The sequence below is a fragment of the Myripristis murdjan genome, chromosome 19 (genome assembly GCF_902150065.1).
Source record: "Myripristis murdjan chromosome 19, fMyrMur1.1, whole genome shotgun sequence".
Lineage (NCBI taxonomy): Eukaryota > Metazoa > Chordata > Actinopteri > Holocentriformes > Holocentridae > Myripristis > Myripristis murdjan.
Genome location: NC_043998.1, coordinates 21044374 through 21063878, shown reverse-complemented (window position 1 = coordinate 21063878; position 19505 = coordinate 21044374). Strand labels below are relative to the sequence as shown.

General features: G+C 43.0%; 1 protein-coding gene across 3 annotated transcripts in view; it reads right to left on the bottom strand.

Annotated features, from left to right (window-relative positions):
- Positions 1-19505, bottom strand: part of jmjd1cb (jumonji domain containing 1Cb) — a 155675-nt gene that overhangs the window by 11800 nt on the left and 124370 nt on the right. For 2 of the 3 annotated variants that reach the window (XM_030077080.1, XM_030077083.1), the window contains 10 exons: positions 18639-19211; positions 17203-17560; positions 15447-16449; positions 14652-14849; positions 12412-12584; positions 10116-10278; positions 6357-8928; positions 4406-4607; positions 1827-2041; positions 1502-1654 (listed from right to left, as the gene is read on the bottom strand). In XM_030077080.1, coding sequence (XP_029932940.1) covers positions 1502-1654; positions 1827-2041; positions 4406-4607; positions 6357-8928; positions 10116-10278; positions 12412-12584; positions 14652-14849; positions 15447-16449; positions 17203-17560; positions 18639-19211 — 5610 coding nt within the window. The remainder of the gene's footprint in view (positions 1-1501; positions 1655-1826; positions 2042-4405; positions 4608-6356; positions 8929-10115; positions 10279-12411; positions 12585-14651; positions 14850-15446; positions 16450-17202; positions 17561-18638; positions 19212-19505) is intronic. The other variant, XM_030077082.1, reaches the window with a different exon arrangement.

Here is a 19505-nt window from a genome sequence, read left to right as displayed (position 1 = left end):
CACACACACAAACACACACACTCTACAGATATACAAACACCAAGAGACAAACACACAATAGCTTATTACAGTGGTGTTCAAAGTGGAGTTCTCAGCATATGATGAATAGTTTAATTTCACTAGAAAACTGTTTGAATGCAGAAAACATATGAGGGATCATTTTAACATTTTTCTACAGTCAGGTTTAACCTTAGTGTTCAAGTATGACACCGAAATAATTAACCCTTAAAACCTGAAATTGTGGAATAAGCACAAAATCTATCAGTGAATCAGGCCGATGACAAGAACCATATAAATTTAACCATCAAAGTCCATGCTTAATCCACATTTTTTATCAATTGAATCTAAAGGGTCCTCACTGCAATACAATTTTAAGTAGTTCACCTTTAAGGTTTTCACCAAAAGATGTGGAATGGTATGGTTTCAAAAATTCACTCTTAACCACAATTTTATCCCTACAGTTAAGATATCCAGTTTTCAACTTTCAACTGTGCCATCATGATCCAAGAGCACAAAGGCATCATTCCAGCGAAGCACAACAGCAGCTGATTTCACTCACTAAAATATCTTTGACCAGAGAGAAGCATCTAATCAGGCTGACTGGAATCAAAGTCTGCCCACAGGGCTCTGTGTGGCTGTGGTTTGAATTCTTGTGGAATCAAGGACCAGGAGTCTGCATGTTTTCATTCCAACAAATCTGATTAGTTCCACCTTTCTAGTAATAAATGGGTTTGGGTTCAATCCCACTTAAAGTTGCCTTTGATCTGAAGTTATTTTCACATAATTGTACAAAAACAAGCTCCTGCACTATGCACATCACTTTGTACAGCACAGTGTCTAATCATTCCAGCACACTCAGTGGCACTTTAAATCCTGAGTTGAGTTAGTTTGTTAACAAAGAGCTATGCAGCTAGAACTCTACCTAAACCTTAACTTCTCTGTAACTGGGAAGCTGAATCTCAAGGCTGACACTGCAACATTGCAAAAGCATTTATGTATTTACAGAGCTGGGACATTCTGAAACACACTGGATCATTTTGCTGTTGAATGGAGATGGTGCAGCACCCTGTGCCCTGTCTCCATTTAACACATTAGCTGCTTCTACAAGTCCAGGCTGTAGCCAAGGTAGAGGGCAGACAGTGCAGACACTTGTCTGAGGTCTGTTCTGTTCCTCTGGAGTTCATTCCAGTTAACAATACATGTAGAAATGGCTGAATATGAGCATCAGTCTGGAGTTCATCAGTCCAGTGGCTGTCAGACACCAGCATTCCTCTCTCATTATATCTTAAATCCCCAAGCATTTTGAGGTTGTCTGCTGTGATTGATTTGGATTATGTTTTCCGTCCTTCCAAAATGCATTGCAGTTCTCTTGGAAACAAAATGAGGGATCCTCAATTTCAGGTGTCCTACCAGAGTTATTTAGTGCCACTGAAATCCCTAGCCTGTATCTGGGCTTACTGCTCCACTTTGGCTTATAACTGCAAAAACACAGGGTACTAACCTTTGGAGCTCTTCCTTTCCTTGGCCTTGTAGCAGTCCAGACAGACGACAAAGCCACATTTCTGACAGACCCAGTGGATGTTGAAGAGTGTTGCCTCACAGGCATCACACATCTCTCTCACGCCCCTCACTGCTCGCTTCCATGCCAGCTTGGCTAAAAAACAGACAAAACAGGTTAGAAATAGACAGTATGTCTCATCTGGAGGCTCTCATTTAGAGAGGCTTTACAAACATTACTCATCTCCATCCTTGGCCATTATTTATTATGTTATTCCAAGAAATTGGGATTTTTCTCAAAATGTCAGACACTTGTCAGGACATCTCACCATCCTTCTTGACCCACGAGGCTGCGGTGTTCTCAGTGAGGACCATCTGACAGAATTTGTCCCCGATGAAGCTAAGAATGTACTTGGCTGTGGTTTGGTCCAGTTGGCTCTCCTCCAAAGCCCCAGGGACCCACAGGGCCAGGGCCTCATCATCAAACTGGTCTGGAGTGGAGAAGCCATCCATCCGAATCACCCCATTTTTACTATAGGAAAGCCTGGATATGACAACACAGGTTTTGCTAAGCCACAAGTTTTGTCCAGCAAGAATTACAAAAGCACAGAACCATGGCCTGTGAACAGTCCCTAGTTAGGGGTGAGGATCTCTATCCAGGGCACTTTTGTTGCATTGATTTAACCATGGAGCTAAACAGGACCACTGGCAACTAATGGTCTCTTTAACACATTGTCTGGCAAAAAACAAGATCTCAAAGCCATAGTGCCATTTAATTAGCAAAGGTAATGGCATTGGTAGTGGCAGTTTGTTAACATTACAGCCAAAAAGAAACACTTTTGGCTAAAGAAAACCAAGTGTTGGGAAGTCACTGGCTACTTAGAACATTTCCAGAGAGTGCCACTCATGTAGGAACAGCAATGCACTATAATCTGACAGAACGGAAAATTAAAAACAAGCTACAATCCACATCCTGGTACATTTTTTTCTGAAGCTGCTGACTTAATCAACTGCAACAGACATTTGTGCAGGTAATTTGGAGGATTGTTGTATTCTAATCATCTAGTTTGCTATTAAATAATGAAAGAAGATGGTAGATTGTGCAATGAAAACAAAGCAGAAATAAATTAATGTTTTGTAATGTTTTCTCAACTAAATGCAGGTAAGACTATCAGCAGTCATTTCCTTGGTGTACTCAGATGACCCTGTCAGCTCAGGTGAAGGATTATGAAACCTCAGTGGGAGGTAAAAATGTCCAGATGCCTGTTTTAATCTGTAGGTCTCTACTGTACTGAGGCAGACAAGAGGGGGAGGAGAGGAGGAGGGGCAAGAGAGCAAGCATTAGAGTTGGGTGAAGAGAGAGAGAGACAGAGAAAGGGATGAGATAGAGAAAAAAGTGTAGTACAGACGAGACAGACAAAAAGAGAAGGATACAGAGGGAGAGGTTGCAGCAGCAGCAGTTCTGCAGTAAGTCAGTAAGGAAAAGATTATAGAGCAGAAAATCCTCTTTGGCAGATTTACCCCAGACTGCTGCTGCTGCTGGATTATCCAACTGTGTGTGTGTGTGTGTGTGTGTGTGTGCGCGCACATGTTTGTGTCTGCGCGCATATAAATGCATGTGTGAGAGAAAGAGAAACAAGGACAGAATCATTACATACTGAATTCATATGGTTAGTAATAATCTATGATTCATAGGAATGATACATTTTCCTTGTTCTTTCTGTGCTATCTTGTTATGAAAATGACAGAGAAATCCAACCAACAAGACAGAAAACTGTAGTTAAGGAGAACGTATGATAACACAGTCAGGACGAATTGTTTTGCTACCCAGTAAGGTTGGGTGGTATCCAAATGTCCTCATATCTTACCATTGTTTACCAGATTACTGACCAATTTTGAAAGGAAAATGTTGCAAGAGGTATGAAGAAGAATTTAAATGCTGAATACGTTTTCACTGCTATACTGTCTCCCACCACCAGGTGGTGAGCACGCTGCACTTTACTGTGCCTTTCAGGGAACTGAAGGACCATTCCAGTGATTCTGCCAATTCAGCCAATCTATAAAACGTATAAAACTCATACTTCTGCTAATCTTTTCCCAAAGCAAGCAGTCATATCTTAGACCTCCGATATCATTTTTCTAACCTTTAACCCGGCCACTGGTTTCCATTCATTCCACTACGATATAAAAATGAACTTTCAGAGAATTTCTTCACACCAGTATTCCATCACCAGAATAAAGTCGCCCACATTAGTTTTCTTAAAGGCAGCAGCACTGTTCTGTTTTGATGACTTGAATTTGGGCGGAATGAAACAGTCCCTCTGCCAGAAAATAGTCCCTGGGCTGTGACTGATTGGCTGTGTAAAGGAAACCCTTTAGACAGCCAATTATCAGCTGCATGGTTTGACCAATCTAAAGGTTGAATCTACTGTTATCTTTTAAATTGAGTATTTTCATGTCAAAACTGTATGTATTTGTATTTCCCTTGGATTTTTTTTCCTTGTCACGGTGGAAACACCTCTGAAAATGGAACATTAAAGAATTTGGCTGCTATTGCAACAGAATCGTCTCAGGCTCTATGGTAAGTGATTAATCAAGCTGCATCACAGCCATCACACCAGAGATGAGCCACACTGACGGATCCGGACCCATTTCTAATAAAATGACAATATCAGACCATGTATCTGTCTAATCCTAGCTGACTCATACTCTCATTTAAATATTTGCCAATCCATAGGACAACCTTGAGTAAATCACTGTTGTGCAGGTTAAGACAGAAACCAGTTTTCCATGCATTTACTGCAAATGCTATATCAAGCGGTTATTGGTGTAAACACAAAGAAAATCACATTTAAGAAAATTACTGGCAAAAGGGAATAAAAAAATGAAATCTAGGTGAGAGCTTTACCGTCTGAAATAGTAGAAGCGGCAGAAGACAGGAGAATGGGCCGGCTCCTCGCCCTTCTTACTTCGAACCACCCTGCATTCCCTGCATTTCTGCAGATTGGGTCCAATTTCAGAACACGAGTCGTCCTGCAGGAAGGACTCCCCTGTCTGCTTCAGCTTCTTCACTTTCCTCCAGTCTTTCAGGACTGAGCGGGGGATACCATCTGAAAAAGCCCAGGGTTACCTCATCACCTTATCACGTCACATTGACAACATCATTCTATCATGTGTGTTTTCAATTGTCTGTTTCTGGCATTTTCATCTAGTTTTTGTGTGTGAAAGCGTGAAATAGCTTGGCTATTTCATGCAGGAAAATGTGGAAATGTGTAAAATTTTGAATTCTTGCACATTTTTTAGGAACAGTTTGAATGTGCATAATATTGTTGGAATGTCACAACAGCAAATTCCTGGAGAGCCTGAAAAATGGCAGTGTGATGTGCAATAATGGAAAAAGCTAAAATTCTCACACTATGTTGAACATGTCCCATCCCTCTGCTGCTTCTACCTTGCTCTTTACTGTCTGTCTTCCACACAAAGTTTTGTGCTTATGTCTGAGTCACTCTTATCTTACGGAATATTTCAACACACACACAGCTGCAGACCAGATGGTGGTGTGTGTGAAACCTTGAACAGCTCTATAGTGACATTAGAGGGTAACTCATATCCATGGTGTAACAGACATGAAGACAGGGCAGAATACAGACAGGAAAACACTGGAATGTCATTGCAAAGTAAGAAAAAAGGAAAGAGAGAAATGAGAAAGAAGAAAAACCAAATGAACAAGAACAGAGTCTGGCCCAACTGGTTCTGATTAATTGCGGTAGGACTACTTAAAAATCAGCCCATCCCTAGTCCTTGGACTATTGAATTACAGGAATCTTCCTTCTAGGAACATTTAATTCTTGCCAGCTTGGTGGGGGTGAGAGGTGATGCATGCCTAGACTTGCTGTGGAAAACATGCACTAGACAGAGCTCATGTAAATCATTTGTAGTTTAACATTATATAAAAAGTGTCAATCCTGAAGAAGGCCAATCAAACATTCAAGGCCTTAAAAAGTATTAAAATATACTGACTACAGTACCTATATCTTATTTTTTCACAATTTAATTATTCCAAGTTTGATTTTTTAAAATCATTTTTCCTTTTGATAGCTATATATATGTACATGTACATGTATAACTACTACTGTATAACATATATGACACATTGTTTACATTGAGTGATATCTATAGATGAAAAATAATGCAAAGGGAAGTAAGGCAAAAAACAAAGAATTCTTTTGTTTTTTTTAAAAAAATGTGAATGGTGATGATGACTGTTTTCTATGTGGCAACACATTGCTCGGTCTTGCAAATGATCATGTCCTACTACATATGTCCACTCTTAGATAAGCATAGAACAGTGTTAATGCAATACAACAACTGTGAGAATCTTAAGTACTTTCTATACCGAGAGAAGCCTGTCAGTTGTGAATTTCCCAGTCTGGGATCAATAAAGTATACCTATCTATCTATCTATCTATCTATCTATCTATTTCTCAAACGATCGGTTTACTTTACACACTGATCAGAATAATAACTCAGTTTTTATTCCTCCCACCCCTGTTTGATTGACTCTTCACCTGCACCTGTTATCCTCCACCGAGCAGACACCATCACATAGGAAAACAGAATCATCCAAATAAATTTTGCTAATTTTTTGTTATGTTGCTTTACTTGATAATTTGGTCTTTCATCCAACTCCACATAGCTGTTAGAACACAAATCAAAATGTCTTTTGAGATAAGGGTCCCTACAGGGCAAAAGTTCCAATGGGGCATGCAGTTTACTGAAAGTCAACTTGCAGGTCCAGATCATGATAAAGTTTGAAAACTCCTGGACTTAATGTCTAAAAATGTGAGTGTAGGACTTACTACTGCTGGCCAGTTTCAGTTTGGTCTTCTCCCGGGCCGATCTAAAGATGCCATTGGGCTTCACTTCTTCTTCCTCTTTTTCATTGTCTCCTTTCTTCTTAGCCATGTCGTTCTGTTTTTTCTTGTAGGTTGGTTTGGGCTGACGCTTGGCACGTCCCTCCATTTTGCTCTCACTAGCATCTGAGTCGTCCCCTCCACTCTCCGAACCTGACTCGTAGGTCCGTTTGTTCCCTCGCCTCGATGGAGTAGCCACTTTCTTCTCCTCCCCTCCCCCACCTGCTGTTCCGGCTGTCTTCTCCTCTGGCTGCTTTTCTCTCTCAACACCTTTGTTTCCGCTCTCCTTGCTCATTTCCACATCACTGGATGTGGAGGCAATGAGATTGACAGAACATGGCTTGATCATTTCCGATATGACCGTGGTATTACTTCCTGTATTACTTGTGCTAGTGGCAGTAGCAGGCAGCTTTTCAGGTTTAGTACTAGTAGTAGGGACAGTAGTAGCTGTGTTCCTGTCCTCCTCTGAGTGCCTGGTCAACCAGGCTTTCTTTAGCTTGTGATAGTTACTGGGTTGCCCGCTGCCCATTGAGGCAGCTCCAGAGGACTGGCCATTGGGCAAAGGGCTGGACTTGCCTGGCGTGGTGCTACCGCTTGCTGAACTGCTGCTGCTGCTGTCAAAGGAAGATGAGGACGCTTGACTAGAGGAGGGTGGAGGGGGAGAACTCTGAATGGGGGCTTTGTCAGCTAAATCAGAGGTTAGAGATGAATTTACAGTTATGGCAGAAGTGGGAGCATTGGAGGAGCTGCTTCTGGATTGAGCCGCAGCCAAGGCGGCTTTGTGCTTTTTCAGGTGAACGAAAGAGGGGGAATAAGCTTGGCTTGAGCCAGAGCTAGAACTGGGTGTTGGGGTGATGCTTGGGCTGGGGTGGGGAGTCCCTGCTGGACTTTGGGAAAGCAAAGATCCACTTGGAGATGTGGTACATGGCCCTAACACTTCCTGGTGCTCTCCTGGTCCTGAATGGCTCAACACACGTCCACAAGTTCCAGTTTTATGGGGTGTAGACTCACCCCGAGCTGAAATTGAGAGGCCTAAATCAGTGGGGGCTATCCCACTTCTACTTAGTACACCAAAACCTGGTGAGGCTGAAATCTCAGTCCTGCACAGTGAGTTTGTGTTACTGGCTCCTATTGTTCCCTGCATGCTGCGCATAAAAGTCTTTTTGTATTGGACACCTCCGTCATCCAAATTAGTGTTAGGTTGGATAATCCTGCCAGCTCCAGGGCTACATGCAAGTTCTTTAACACTCTCTCCCAGTCTTGGGCACTCTCCCTGGGGTTTAGAGGAGTAAAGCCTCCCCTGGGGGAGCTCTTTCTGGACCATAGCACCAGGTTTATTAGCACCGACAGGCAACCCACTTTCATATTTGATGCACGTTGATGGACGCACAATGACAGAGGCCACAGCTGCTTGGGGCTTGCCCCGTATCCCTCCTACTTTTTCTCCAGGGAACCATCCTCCTCTTTCTTGAATCATTTCCCCACCCCGCCATCCTTCTGCTGATGATGTCATTATCTCACCACCAGCAGCCAGAGCAACAGAGGTGGAAGCAGCTGTGATTCCATGACCTTTGACCTCCCTGAGCTCTGGTAGCAGTGTGGGGGGCTTCTGCTGCTCCACTGATGTTTTGCTACCAGTTGCTGCTAAGCTCACTGGCTGGATCGGCGTGAGGGTCGGAGGGGACAGACGACCACCATAGCCTGCCCTTTCCCTTTCTCTCTCTCGTTCTTTCTCCCGCTCCCGTTCTCGCTCAGCGGCTTCTTTGCGCTCCAGCGCATGCTGGGTGGGTGGGTGGAAGACAGGCGCTCGGTGAAGAGATGGCATTCCCCTGAGCTGCTGCTGCTGCTGCTGCTGATGATGATGGTGGTGGTGGTGGTGGTGATGGTGGTGGTTGGGAGTTGAAGAAGAGACAGATGTTGAGGAGGAGGAAGGAGAAATGGCGGGGCTGTGGCGATCTATCCTATCTATTCCTGCATGATGCTGATGTTGCTGTTGCACTAGGGCCACCTGCTGGCTGAGTTGCTCAGTGATTTTTCCTGCTAAACCCTCCCCTCCTTCAGGCTGGTGCTTAATGAGTGGAGGAGGCTTGGACAGGGAGGCTTTGGAGCTGTAGTTGCTCAGAGACAGAGCTCCCTGGCTGGGCAAGGCAGCTCCAGCACTGGCTACAATTCCTGGAGTCCCAGCAGATATTTTCTCATAATATGAATTGAGTTCCTTGGAGGGGTAAAGTCTTGGAGGCTCATTCACTACACTGTTGGACAGTGTGGTGAAGTAGTTGCTCTTGTCTGATTGGATGACATGGGGGTGGGCATGGCTGGCCTTGGGGCTGGGGGCTGCGAGAGAGGGAATGCGTGCAGGGAAGGTGGGCTCTCGGTCTCGCTCTCTGTCTCTGTCCATCCCTGGGTCGTTGGAGCGCTGGATCTTAGCAGTGAATGGAGCGACCTCGATGCTCTCTTGAAGGATTCGCCGGTTCTCTTCTTTGTATTTACTGGCTCGGTCCGCTGCCTGCACAGCATCCTGTGACAGAAAACACAAACAATGCTAAGAGCTATGGTTTTCCAAATGTCCTCGTTGGGGACCCACATTCTGAAAAGAATTGGTGGAAACATAACAATGTAACATCACTACAAAATTCAGATCTGATTAAAACTACAGACTATTCTCCAACATAATTTCTGTGCAATTTTTAAGTGTTATTGGCAGCGCTGAACAAAACTGATAATTTGGTTAAGTACAACACTGCACATGTCATATATAAAGCCAGGCAAAATTTACTTCCAGAGAGGATCCAAAAGCTGTTCTCAATGAGAGAAAGCAGTAAATAAGATATAAGGGGAGTCTATATGTTAAAAAATAGGGTAAGGACAAATATAAAAAAAAAGACATGTATCTTGGCTAAAGGTATTAATTTATGGAATGGTCTCTGTGGAATTAAAAATATCCAGTTGGAACTCCAGTTGAATCATGATGCCTAAAAGCTATGGCCCAATCTATTTGTTTTGCATTACTTTTCTGTTTGGAATCCAATGGACCTCGTAGTTGCTTTTATTTTTCTGGGTTTTGCCATTTGACTCCTTGTAAATGGTAATTACAGTGGGCGCAATGAGTACACGCTTCAGCTTAAATCTTTTTGGTCACTGATGGAAATGTATGTGCTTGATAGTGTTTTTAATAATTTATATGAATAAGGATGCCAAAATAAAATGAACTTGAACTTAATTTAAAGTTAAACCAACATCTGTGGCTGATGACAGATTTTTATTAAAAATGTGATATTGACAACTCAGCATCATTCATTTACCTCCATTTTGATCTTTTGCATGTACGGGAAGCACTCAACATGAATTGATTCTACTGCATATTCTGAGAGGATTCAGCATCTTTATGCCTTCATGCTTCTTGTTCTTATATTCATGAGCTTCAGTGTTTTAGTTTTAGTTTGTTACAGTCAAAATCCTGTTTCAAGGAGCTCTTCTAACCAGAGTAAAATTCTAACAGAAACACTGTAGTAGTGGGACTGCAGTTGACAGGCAAAAGTGAAAACACGAAAACTCAGTGACTTAAGTTTGAGGCATTTTTGGGATCAGGAATTGAACTCCAACTAGGAATATTAATCACGCAGAGTGAGCCAAAAAGTGACTGATGAGCCTGTTCGCCACTTGCTTTTAACCAGTTTCAAAGTTGTAGTTCCTGCAGTACTGTACCTGTGTCTGTGTTAGGCGTGCCTTGCTGTGGGCATCTAGGTAGAGGCGGTGGAGGTGGGCATCTTTCCCCGTGGGGGTCCGACTCCTGTCTGTCTGCTCCTGCTTGAGCTGGGCCAATGTCAATGTCCTGATTGGGTCCACAAAGCCTTTCTTATCCACATCGCTGCCGACAGTGAAAAATAACACATACATCATCAGAAAGTGAAATAAGGTAATGGATTTTTTCTGCATGCTTTGAAAGTTTTATATAGAGTGTGTCACATTTGAAATTTTCTTTAATTTGATGAATAACTAAAGCATGGTTGGAGTATTTCCTTGCCCTAAAAATGTTCTTCCTTCCTGGTTTGTTACTGTTGTGTTCCAGTCTGGCTGCAGTCTAACAGGACTGTCAAAGATTGAATAAAATGAATGTGTTGGAAAACTCATTCTGCAATATTCCTGGAAAGTGGCCACTTTGTAAAATGCCATGATATTCCCGAGAAAAATTGGCAATTTCACCGACCTCCCTGGAATGAAATATGCCTCTGTAAATGTCATGATATTGCAGAAATTCTATGAACAGTGGAAAATAGTAAAACATGTAAAGATAATCATAATCACATATTAAGACCAGAAGCCTAATTTTAGCAGCACAGTAAAAATTTCAATTTCGGCTCAAATAAGCAGAACATAAATAAATGTTTGAAGAAATGAGAAAAAAAGAATAAGTGAGCATGTGGACGTTCAAAAAGCATGTGCAGTAAATGATCCTGTGTGCGGGAAAATCAAATTAGTCTAACCTAATAAGCAGCAGCCAAGTTTAGGCAAGCTGAAGTGTCGTGTTATTACAATGAAGCCTAACCCGTTAAACAGGAGAGGGTCTACTCAGCCAACTCAACCCAAATAGAATTCAATTAACATGACATAACCAGGCTGAAAAGAAAGACAAGTGGCATATAATGGCTTTCGTGATACAGGAACATGTACAGAACAAGGCTTTTCTAAGCTTATTGTGTGTGTGTGTGCCTGTGTGTAGGGCTATTAAAATGACCAGTGGTTTCATAAGGAGGACACAAAGTGCTGAATGAATGGGAGGCCATCTAGTGCTGCCATCATACTGGATTAGTGCCACCTCACTTCACCTGGTGAGCCTGGCTGTCTATTTGCCTGTGTGTATTTCTGCCTGTCTGTCAAAGGAAACTTGCGTCTAATGTCCACTTATCCTGTTTAAAAGAACTGCAAAAGTTACCAGATCTTTACTGATGTTGACGACAGGAAAAAATGCAGTTATAAACAGTTATTTGAGCAAAACTACCAGCCATGCACACTTGGTAGATGTATGCACAACTTAGTTTCAGAGAGCAACACTTGTAACGTGATGTTAAACCTTCTTTGAGCAGATTAAGGCAGTTATTTTTAAGAACTACTACAGTGCCCGTTTGCTTGGCCTCAGGTATTGCTGCTTGCAGCTTTCTAGAGAATTGCTCATCCAAACACCTTGCACTTCTCAAAATAGGAACTGGGTCATTCCACATAAAATAACCAATTCAGAAACCTTTTTTCCTACAATATCTTTTGCAGATTCAGAGAAGCCATGCAAAATTTGACATTCATAGTATGGATATTTTCTGTGTTACAGGTCCTCCAAGTTCATACGGTTAGGTCCAGATTTGGCGTTTTTTCATTCACACTGTTTTTTGTAGCATTTTTGAGCCCTCTTAACTTCATTCCTAATAGAGCTAGCCACATGAAATTTTTGAGCTCTGTTAAAAACTGCAAATAAATCAATTTTGCATGCATCGCAAGCGTAAGCAAAAATCTGTTTTTTCTTCAACACAATTTTTTCTGTAACCAACTTTGCATCAATGTCTTGAGAAAAATGAATCTTACAGCAAAACTGTTCCAGTTTAATGTCTATGACACAGGGGAATAGAAACAAGCATTGGTATCCTGGAAGTGTAATATGTTTTCCGATAATTTATCAGAGGAAACTTGAAAGTGATTTTTGGGAAATATCACCATGTGGGATAAGTGGCTGGTTAGAACAAATCATGGCAGATGAAAGGTCTCATTTTTAGGTACATTTTAGGTACAGGTATATTTTGACTCTCGTGAAACGTAAAATTGGAGATTCTATAAACTTTTGAAAAGAATTACAACCATGATAATGCTCAGTGAGCCAACACATATACACTGTACCTGGTATGTTAAGTGTTGACTGTGAAAAATATAAAAATCTGTTCTCAGAGATTAATTATGACTGTTGGCTAAGAAGAACTTAGAGAAGAACACTTATATTGCTGGTCTATGTACTCACTCTTTGTGAAGCTCCATGCTGGTCTTGGACAGCGGTGGGCTGGTGTGTGTGTTGATCTTGACGGGAGGACGGTGGGCATCAGCACTGGCCGGACGGACAGGAACGTGGCTCAGCAAACCCAGACTGTCACCAGAGCCACCAGCAGTCTGATGCAGCCATGGACTAGCTGTGTTCTGGAGACACAACACACACACACACACACACACACACACACAAAAACACAGACAAATACAACTTAATTATACTAAAAGCCACCATACAAAAAAAGACAGGTTTAACTGACTCATAACAAGGTCATAGATATTGTAGTAAAAAATACATACACATACAAGCTGGTACGAACACATGATGCTGTTAAAACATGTCGCTATGCTCACCCACTTTAACACAGGTGAAACATGAAGTCAAGCCACAATATTAACAAAATATCTAATACAATATATACCACATTAAAAAAAAAATTGAATGAAAAGTTTTGAGTAACATCACAGGAACATGTAACTAGAAATGGAGGAAGAATTAGAAGAAGAGGAAGAAGAGGCAGAAGCAGTGGAAGAAGTAGAGTTTGCCAAGCATAGCCCACAGCAGTAGTGCTGTGCACTGTGGGAAAGAGAACAAGAGGATTACAACAATAATGCAGATTTGTGAGGAATCTGATCAAAACATAGTGCTGATTAATTCTCCAATAACTATGTGATTAAGGGATGCTGCTTCATACATAATCTAACCTCAGTTACAACAGTATGGAGACAGGCTTTTTGTACTGTCTCTGTCAGACCAGCTACATCTGATTCTGCCTCGTCTCCTCTTTCTTCCTCACTCCTCTACTTCCACCCCTCTCCCCGCCTGCCAAATCTCTCTCTTCCTTCTCCATCCCAGGCATCCCTCCATCCTCACTTCACTCCTCCACTCACTGTTCCAAGACAAATAGACAGCTGGCTGTCAAACAAAGAGCTATGTCATGTTGAAAAGATCCATTACTGAATAAACAAATAAAAGCCAGAGGCAGCAAAAAGGAAAAGGAAAAGGTGGAGGGAGCAAGGAAAAGGGAGAAAGGAAAGAAACACAGGGTGGAAGGAGGCAGAATCTGGGGATGATATCTGCAAAGTGAGGCACAGATGGCAGAGTCTCCTGCACAAACCTCTTGCAAAGTCTGTCCTTCCATGACCCTTGCTATCTCTTTCTCTCCATCACCCTCCCCCTGATTCTCTCTGCAACATATTTTGTCACATATTTTGTGGCACCGCCAGATCTTTTTAGCCTTAACTGAACTAATGCTGAAGACGTCACTTTCAAATGCTCAAGTGTTCAAGTGTATCACGTGCTATGTTTCCAGTAGGGGTGTAACGGTACATGTATTCGTATTGAAAATTTTCAGTACAGGGTGTTCGGTTCGGTACAGGACATTGGGTTTGGTACAGAGGTGTGCAGCACGGGTGAGATACCACACGGGTATAATAGGTGGCGGAACATAAGTTTCGTTTTCCTTTCCTTTCCGTCTAGTCTCTCGAAGAAGAAGCATAATAAGCTACACCTGAAGCATGACCTGAAGCCTGAGCACTGATGTCATGGCTATGGCTAATGCTACCGAAACCGGCACCAGCGAGAAACTAGAGCTTGAAGACCGTCGCTTGTCGTTAAAATCTCCTGTTTGGGAACACTTCGGCTTCCTGGTCAAATATTGCAATGGACAAAGACGAGTGGACAAAATGAAGGCAGTGTGCCGACATTGCTCAGCTGAGATGAGGCACGTTCATGGCAACATGACAAACATGCTATTTCATTTGAAACGGTGTCATCCGAGTGCATTTTGCATTTTGTTTCCATACTGTACTGAAAATGTACCAAACCGAGATCTCAAAACCGAGGTACGTAGCGAACCGTGATTTTTGTGTATCATTGCACACCTAGTATCCAGTAATAACTTAATTTCACATTCAAGATCTAGAACATACAGAGGATTCTGACCAGTTTCTGACTGAACATAGCTAATTAGAGCTGTGAAACTATAACTAGGCCACCTAGACACAAAGACACCAACAATGTTAACTGTTGAAAGACATGAGGTCCACCAGTGTTTTCTTAAGCACAAAGGATGCAAATTGTACTGATGATAATGTTCTGGAATAATCCATAAATATGCAGGATATGCAGTACTGAAAAACAGTCCACACCATGTTTAGATACACTGGCATGCATAAACAAAGCACACACGCAGCCAGACCCACACATCAACCTACCCTCCTGAGCGAGGCCTCTGAGTTAACGGTGGCAGGGTTTTCGGGGTGAACCCACTTGGCAGTGGGAGGCAGGTTGAGCCCTGGGGGGTAGGAGGTGGGCGTACCGTTCGGGTACTGCCACAGGATAGGATACAGGCCCAGCCCTGCTGCCCCACTGTGGGCCTGTGCTAGCAGAGGAGGTGGAGGGGGGCCCTGGCCCTGAAAACAAAAGCAAATTCTCAGTTTAATGTCTTTCATGACAAATGCAAAGCATTTGACTGAGTGCTCACTATTGCTGTTTAGTACAGTGGTATTCCAATTGGAGATCCTTGAGGGTCTTTCAGGAGGTCCACAGCAAAATGCAGAATAGTTTCATTTCACTGTAATTTAATTCTCTAGAAATTCTTGCAATGCAGAAAATTTTAGGGATCATTTTAACATTTTCCTCTTTCTGATTTAAACTCACCACAATTTGTCAGTGTTCAAGTATGACATCAAAACAATTTAACCCTGTAAACCTGAGACAATTCACTTAATTTCTTTCAAATAGATGGGAAAAAACCCAATTAACAAATTCGCATAAAAATACCAGGAACATAGGTGCAAATTAGAAAAAAAACGAAAATTATCAAATAATTACCAGTGAAAACATGGGAAATAGGGGCAAATTAACAAAAAATTACCTATACATTGGTAAAACATTTGAATTTTTTTTTTTTTTAAGTCAGGTTCAAAAGGGAAAAAAATAAATCTTCAGCTGGATTTCTGCCCTGGCTAATGTAGTTTCATATGGTTTGTATGAGCCTGGGTTCAGACCTGCAGGAACTGCTGCTGGTGCGCGGCTGCTGGGTGAGCGAGGGCGAGGTGACCCAGCCCGCCAGGAGAGTCCAGCCGCGGGTGACCGCCCAGGAGAGATGCTGTGGGAGGGGGTGGCATGGCTGGGAGCACCCCGTGGGACAAAAGGTGCGAGTGAGGAAGGGCAGAGGTGGGAGGGGGGGCAAGGAGGTGCGAGGCTGCATGGGGATGGGAGGACGGGGTGAGACAGGGGGCATGGGGGGAGGGGGAATGGAGGGGGTGCAGGTGGGGGTGGAGGTATGCGGCCACATGATTGGAGGAGACTGTTGCAGCGCAGGCGACGGAGTTTTCGGCATCAGATCGGACCAGCGCTGGGTCCCGGTAGACAGTGAAGGTTTCGTTCTTATCGATGATGAGCGGGCTCTTGGTGCTGCTGCCGGCTGAACCGCCGCTGCCGGACTCCGACCGGGCTGGGACTGGCTTGAAACCAGACCGGGGGGCTTCTGTTGTTTCCACTTTGGTGGTCAAACGCCCTGCCGGAGGAGGAGGAGAGGTATCCGAGTACCTTGGTATTTTATGTTTAGAAACCTCCGGAGAAGTGTTGGGTTTCGGTTTAGAGACATCCAGCAGGCCCGGGTGGGGCTTAGCCTTCAGGAGATCAACTGGGTTTGTGTTGGGGTACGGGTGGCTCTGAGGGTTGTGGGCATGCTGGGGTTTGTGTTTGGGGGAGTCGAGCTGAGCTGGGATTGGGCTGGGGCTTATTTTGGGTTTGGACAGTTCTGGAGGAGCGTTTGTGTTCATCTTGTGGAGGGGCGCTTGTTGTTGCTGTTGTTTTCTCATGTCTTCTGACGAAGGTGGGCTCTTGATGCAGGGCAGGATGGATGTGTAGTGTTGTTGTTGCTGTTGTAGCTGTTGTGTGTGTGGTTGATGATGTGGCTGTTGATGATGATGAAGGTGATGATGATGAGGGGCAGTTTTTTCTTTCTCCACTAATACTGCATTTTCAGACACCGATGTCACAGGCCTGGAAACAAGGAAATAAGAAATGGTAATTTATGTATGTACAAGAAAAATCAAAACTTTACTGTCTGTTTTACCATTTTCACTGCAATGAAACTGCAATAATCACAGTTATGTTTTGGCATTTAGCTGATTGTCTTATCCAGGATGACTAACAATAAATACACTGGTAGGGGTTCAGTGTCTACCTGTGTGTCCAACACTGCAATAGTTTTTTTTTTTTTTTTTTTTACATCACAGATGAACCATGTTTACACAACCATCACTGCTCATCTTAAAAACAGGGTTTGCACCATGGTTACAATATGAAATTCAATAACTTTCCCACGGCTTTCAGTAAAGTTCGATGACCTAAACATGTTTTCCTTGCGGTTTTGGTAAATGTTTTTTAGTCTCGTTTCCACTTCAGTTGGCCTAGAAACCACTTACGGTAATGAACGTTGAACAAGATTACAAATACATGCTGCTATATTGTTAAGTGACCCATCTGTGAAATTCGGACACTCCCTGACCTCCTCCGAGTATTAATCAAGTACCCTGACATTCTCTGCCTCTCAAATCCCATGATATTCCAAGAATTCAATGAACAGCAGAAATCCTGGGAGAAAATACAATCTCATGACCCTCATAATTTTGATGCAAACATATCAAGGACTTTAGAGGAGAACAAAACACTGAAACACAGTAAAGGAAGGAAAAAATGTATGCAAACATGCTAACTAAGCAAACATGCTGTCTAAAAATCCAGTCATCCTACCTGATGACCTCAGAGTGGGCAAATTCTATTTTGTTACTGAGGCTCCTGGCCGCCGTCATGCCACCTCCCATGATGCCCTGCTGCTGCTGCTGCTGCTGCTGCATGGTAGGTTCAATATCTGTCCTGCGACCCCCCTCTGACGGCGAAGGAGAGGGCGGGACGGGAGGCGAGGAGACGGGGGAGGGGTTGAGGGGGAGGTAGGGTGACAAGGCTGTGGACTCCGCCTTCTGGGAAGCCAGCAGTGCCGAAACAGCCTCTGAGCTCTCCCGATGCACCGTGGCCTGAGCGTCCTCGGTGATGTCGATCACACCACTGCTGTGGAGGTGGGACGACAATGGCGTCTGGGATCGGGACGAGGCTAAAAAGAAATGATGGAAAATGATTGTATTAAAAAAAAAAAACATGCTTTTATGAACACTGAGAACTTAAAGGATCGCTCCAGTGATTTTGCATGTTTAGTATAATATGTACAAAAGGTGCATTCTTCATGTTTCAGCTAATTACTTCGCAAAGGAGGCAGCCGTAGATCTGCCAACCTTTATCAGACTCCCATGGTGTGCATGCTTGACGGGCGCATCCCCAAGTAACTACAACCTTAATAAGGCTAACTACGGCTACAAAGTTCAAAGTTTCATGTACGTTACTGTCACATTTTTTACATTTGATTTGACTTAATTATTATAGCCGCACTTTCCATTTTACTTTAGCAGTGTTGTGTTACATTTGAATACACAGAGCTAGGTACCTGTGTCTTGTCCAGTGATGACTGTCTGACTGGACGGGCTACAGAAACTCACTATTGTGCCGATATTATCGTCTGATATTGGCCTATCACAAATGTATCGGTATACTATCAGTGTTGGTGTATGTTGACGGATATGCACTCATATAAAAATGTTTGTTGTGGGCTCGATTTTAAAGCTAGTGGCCAACTCACTCATCTGTTCTCCTACATTTTGAATGTACGGAAATACACAGCTCCCCTTTGACCTCTGAATTATTCGACTGCAGGGGACAGTAAACTTTGGCAATTATGTTGGATTGCAAGTTTGATGACAAAGAGGTCCATAGAGAAGACAATGATTTCACTTTCTACAGAATGTTTCCTCGTAGTTTGGACATCCGTCCAGCTGTGCTTCCAGCTGCTTTTTTAAATGGTCTCTCTGACTTAAAATAGTCCCAGACAAAATGTTTTGCTTAACACAGCAAATTATTAGTTCAATGGTTTATGAACGGTGATGACTTTGTTGGCCACAAAAGCAAAACACTATGTGGTGAGTGTTTCGACAAAAAAACTCAAATTTGAGTGTTTGTTGTGATATCTTTGGCAAGCCCAGATGATTTGCAAAATGTTTGTTGCATTGTAAAATGTGAGGAAATTGCATAAAATGGGGTAAACATTCAAATTCATTGCAAAGGAGACACATAAGATATACCAATTGTACCCTTCACAGTGTTCTTGCTGCTCTCCATGATGCAGCCTTGGCTGGAGTCAGTCATCAGGGGCACTTGTTGCCGTGGAGACCGGGTGATCTGTGTTACTGCTGCCAGTTCCTCTTCCTCCTTTGTTATGGCAGTGCCTGTTTCCTTGACGATGCCCTTCTTGCTTTCATCCGCTGCTTGAAGCTCCGCCCACGGGGACATCCGACCGATGACAGACGAGGAATCATCCAGTTTGCTACCCTGTATCAGCGCCATCGGCTTCTCGTCTTCCTCCATCTTTGAAGTGCTGCCTGGCTTCAACTCGCTGACACGAGTTTTCAGCTCATTCTCAGAATTGGGTTCCGAAGAGGAGGAAGAGGATGAGGAAGAGGAGGACGAGGACGAGGACGAGGAAGAGGAGGAGCATGAGGAGTGTGCAGTCCGTTTGTTGTGTGTGTTTTCCGAGTCACTGCTCTCTGATAGGTCAGACGTTATATCTGTCTTAAGCCTCTTTAGACCTGCCTTCTTCTCATCCTCCTCGGCCTTCCTGCGTTTGTTCACTGCCTGCTTGGCCTTTGACTTGGAGTCTGGATGGAAAGCCAAAGACAAGAAAATGAGACTGAGCAAAAAAGCAAACAGTTACTTGATTATGGAGAAACATACATGGTAGATTACAATCATTCTTATCTTATTCTAGTATGATATTGAGACTGAACTGAACAGTGCTAGTTGATAAATGAAATCTTATTAAAAACTTTATTTAAAAACGTCCACAGTAGTATCTATAACTTAATCATCCATTTTCTCATGTTGTTAGCCAGTATTAGTTAACATATATCTCACTAACATTTCTCCTGCCTTACGATGGCGCTGACTGGCCT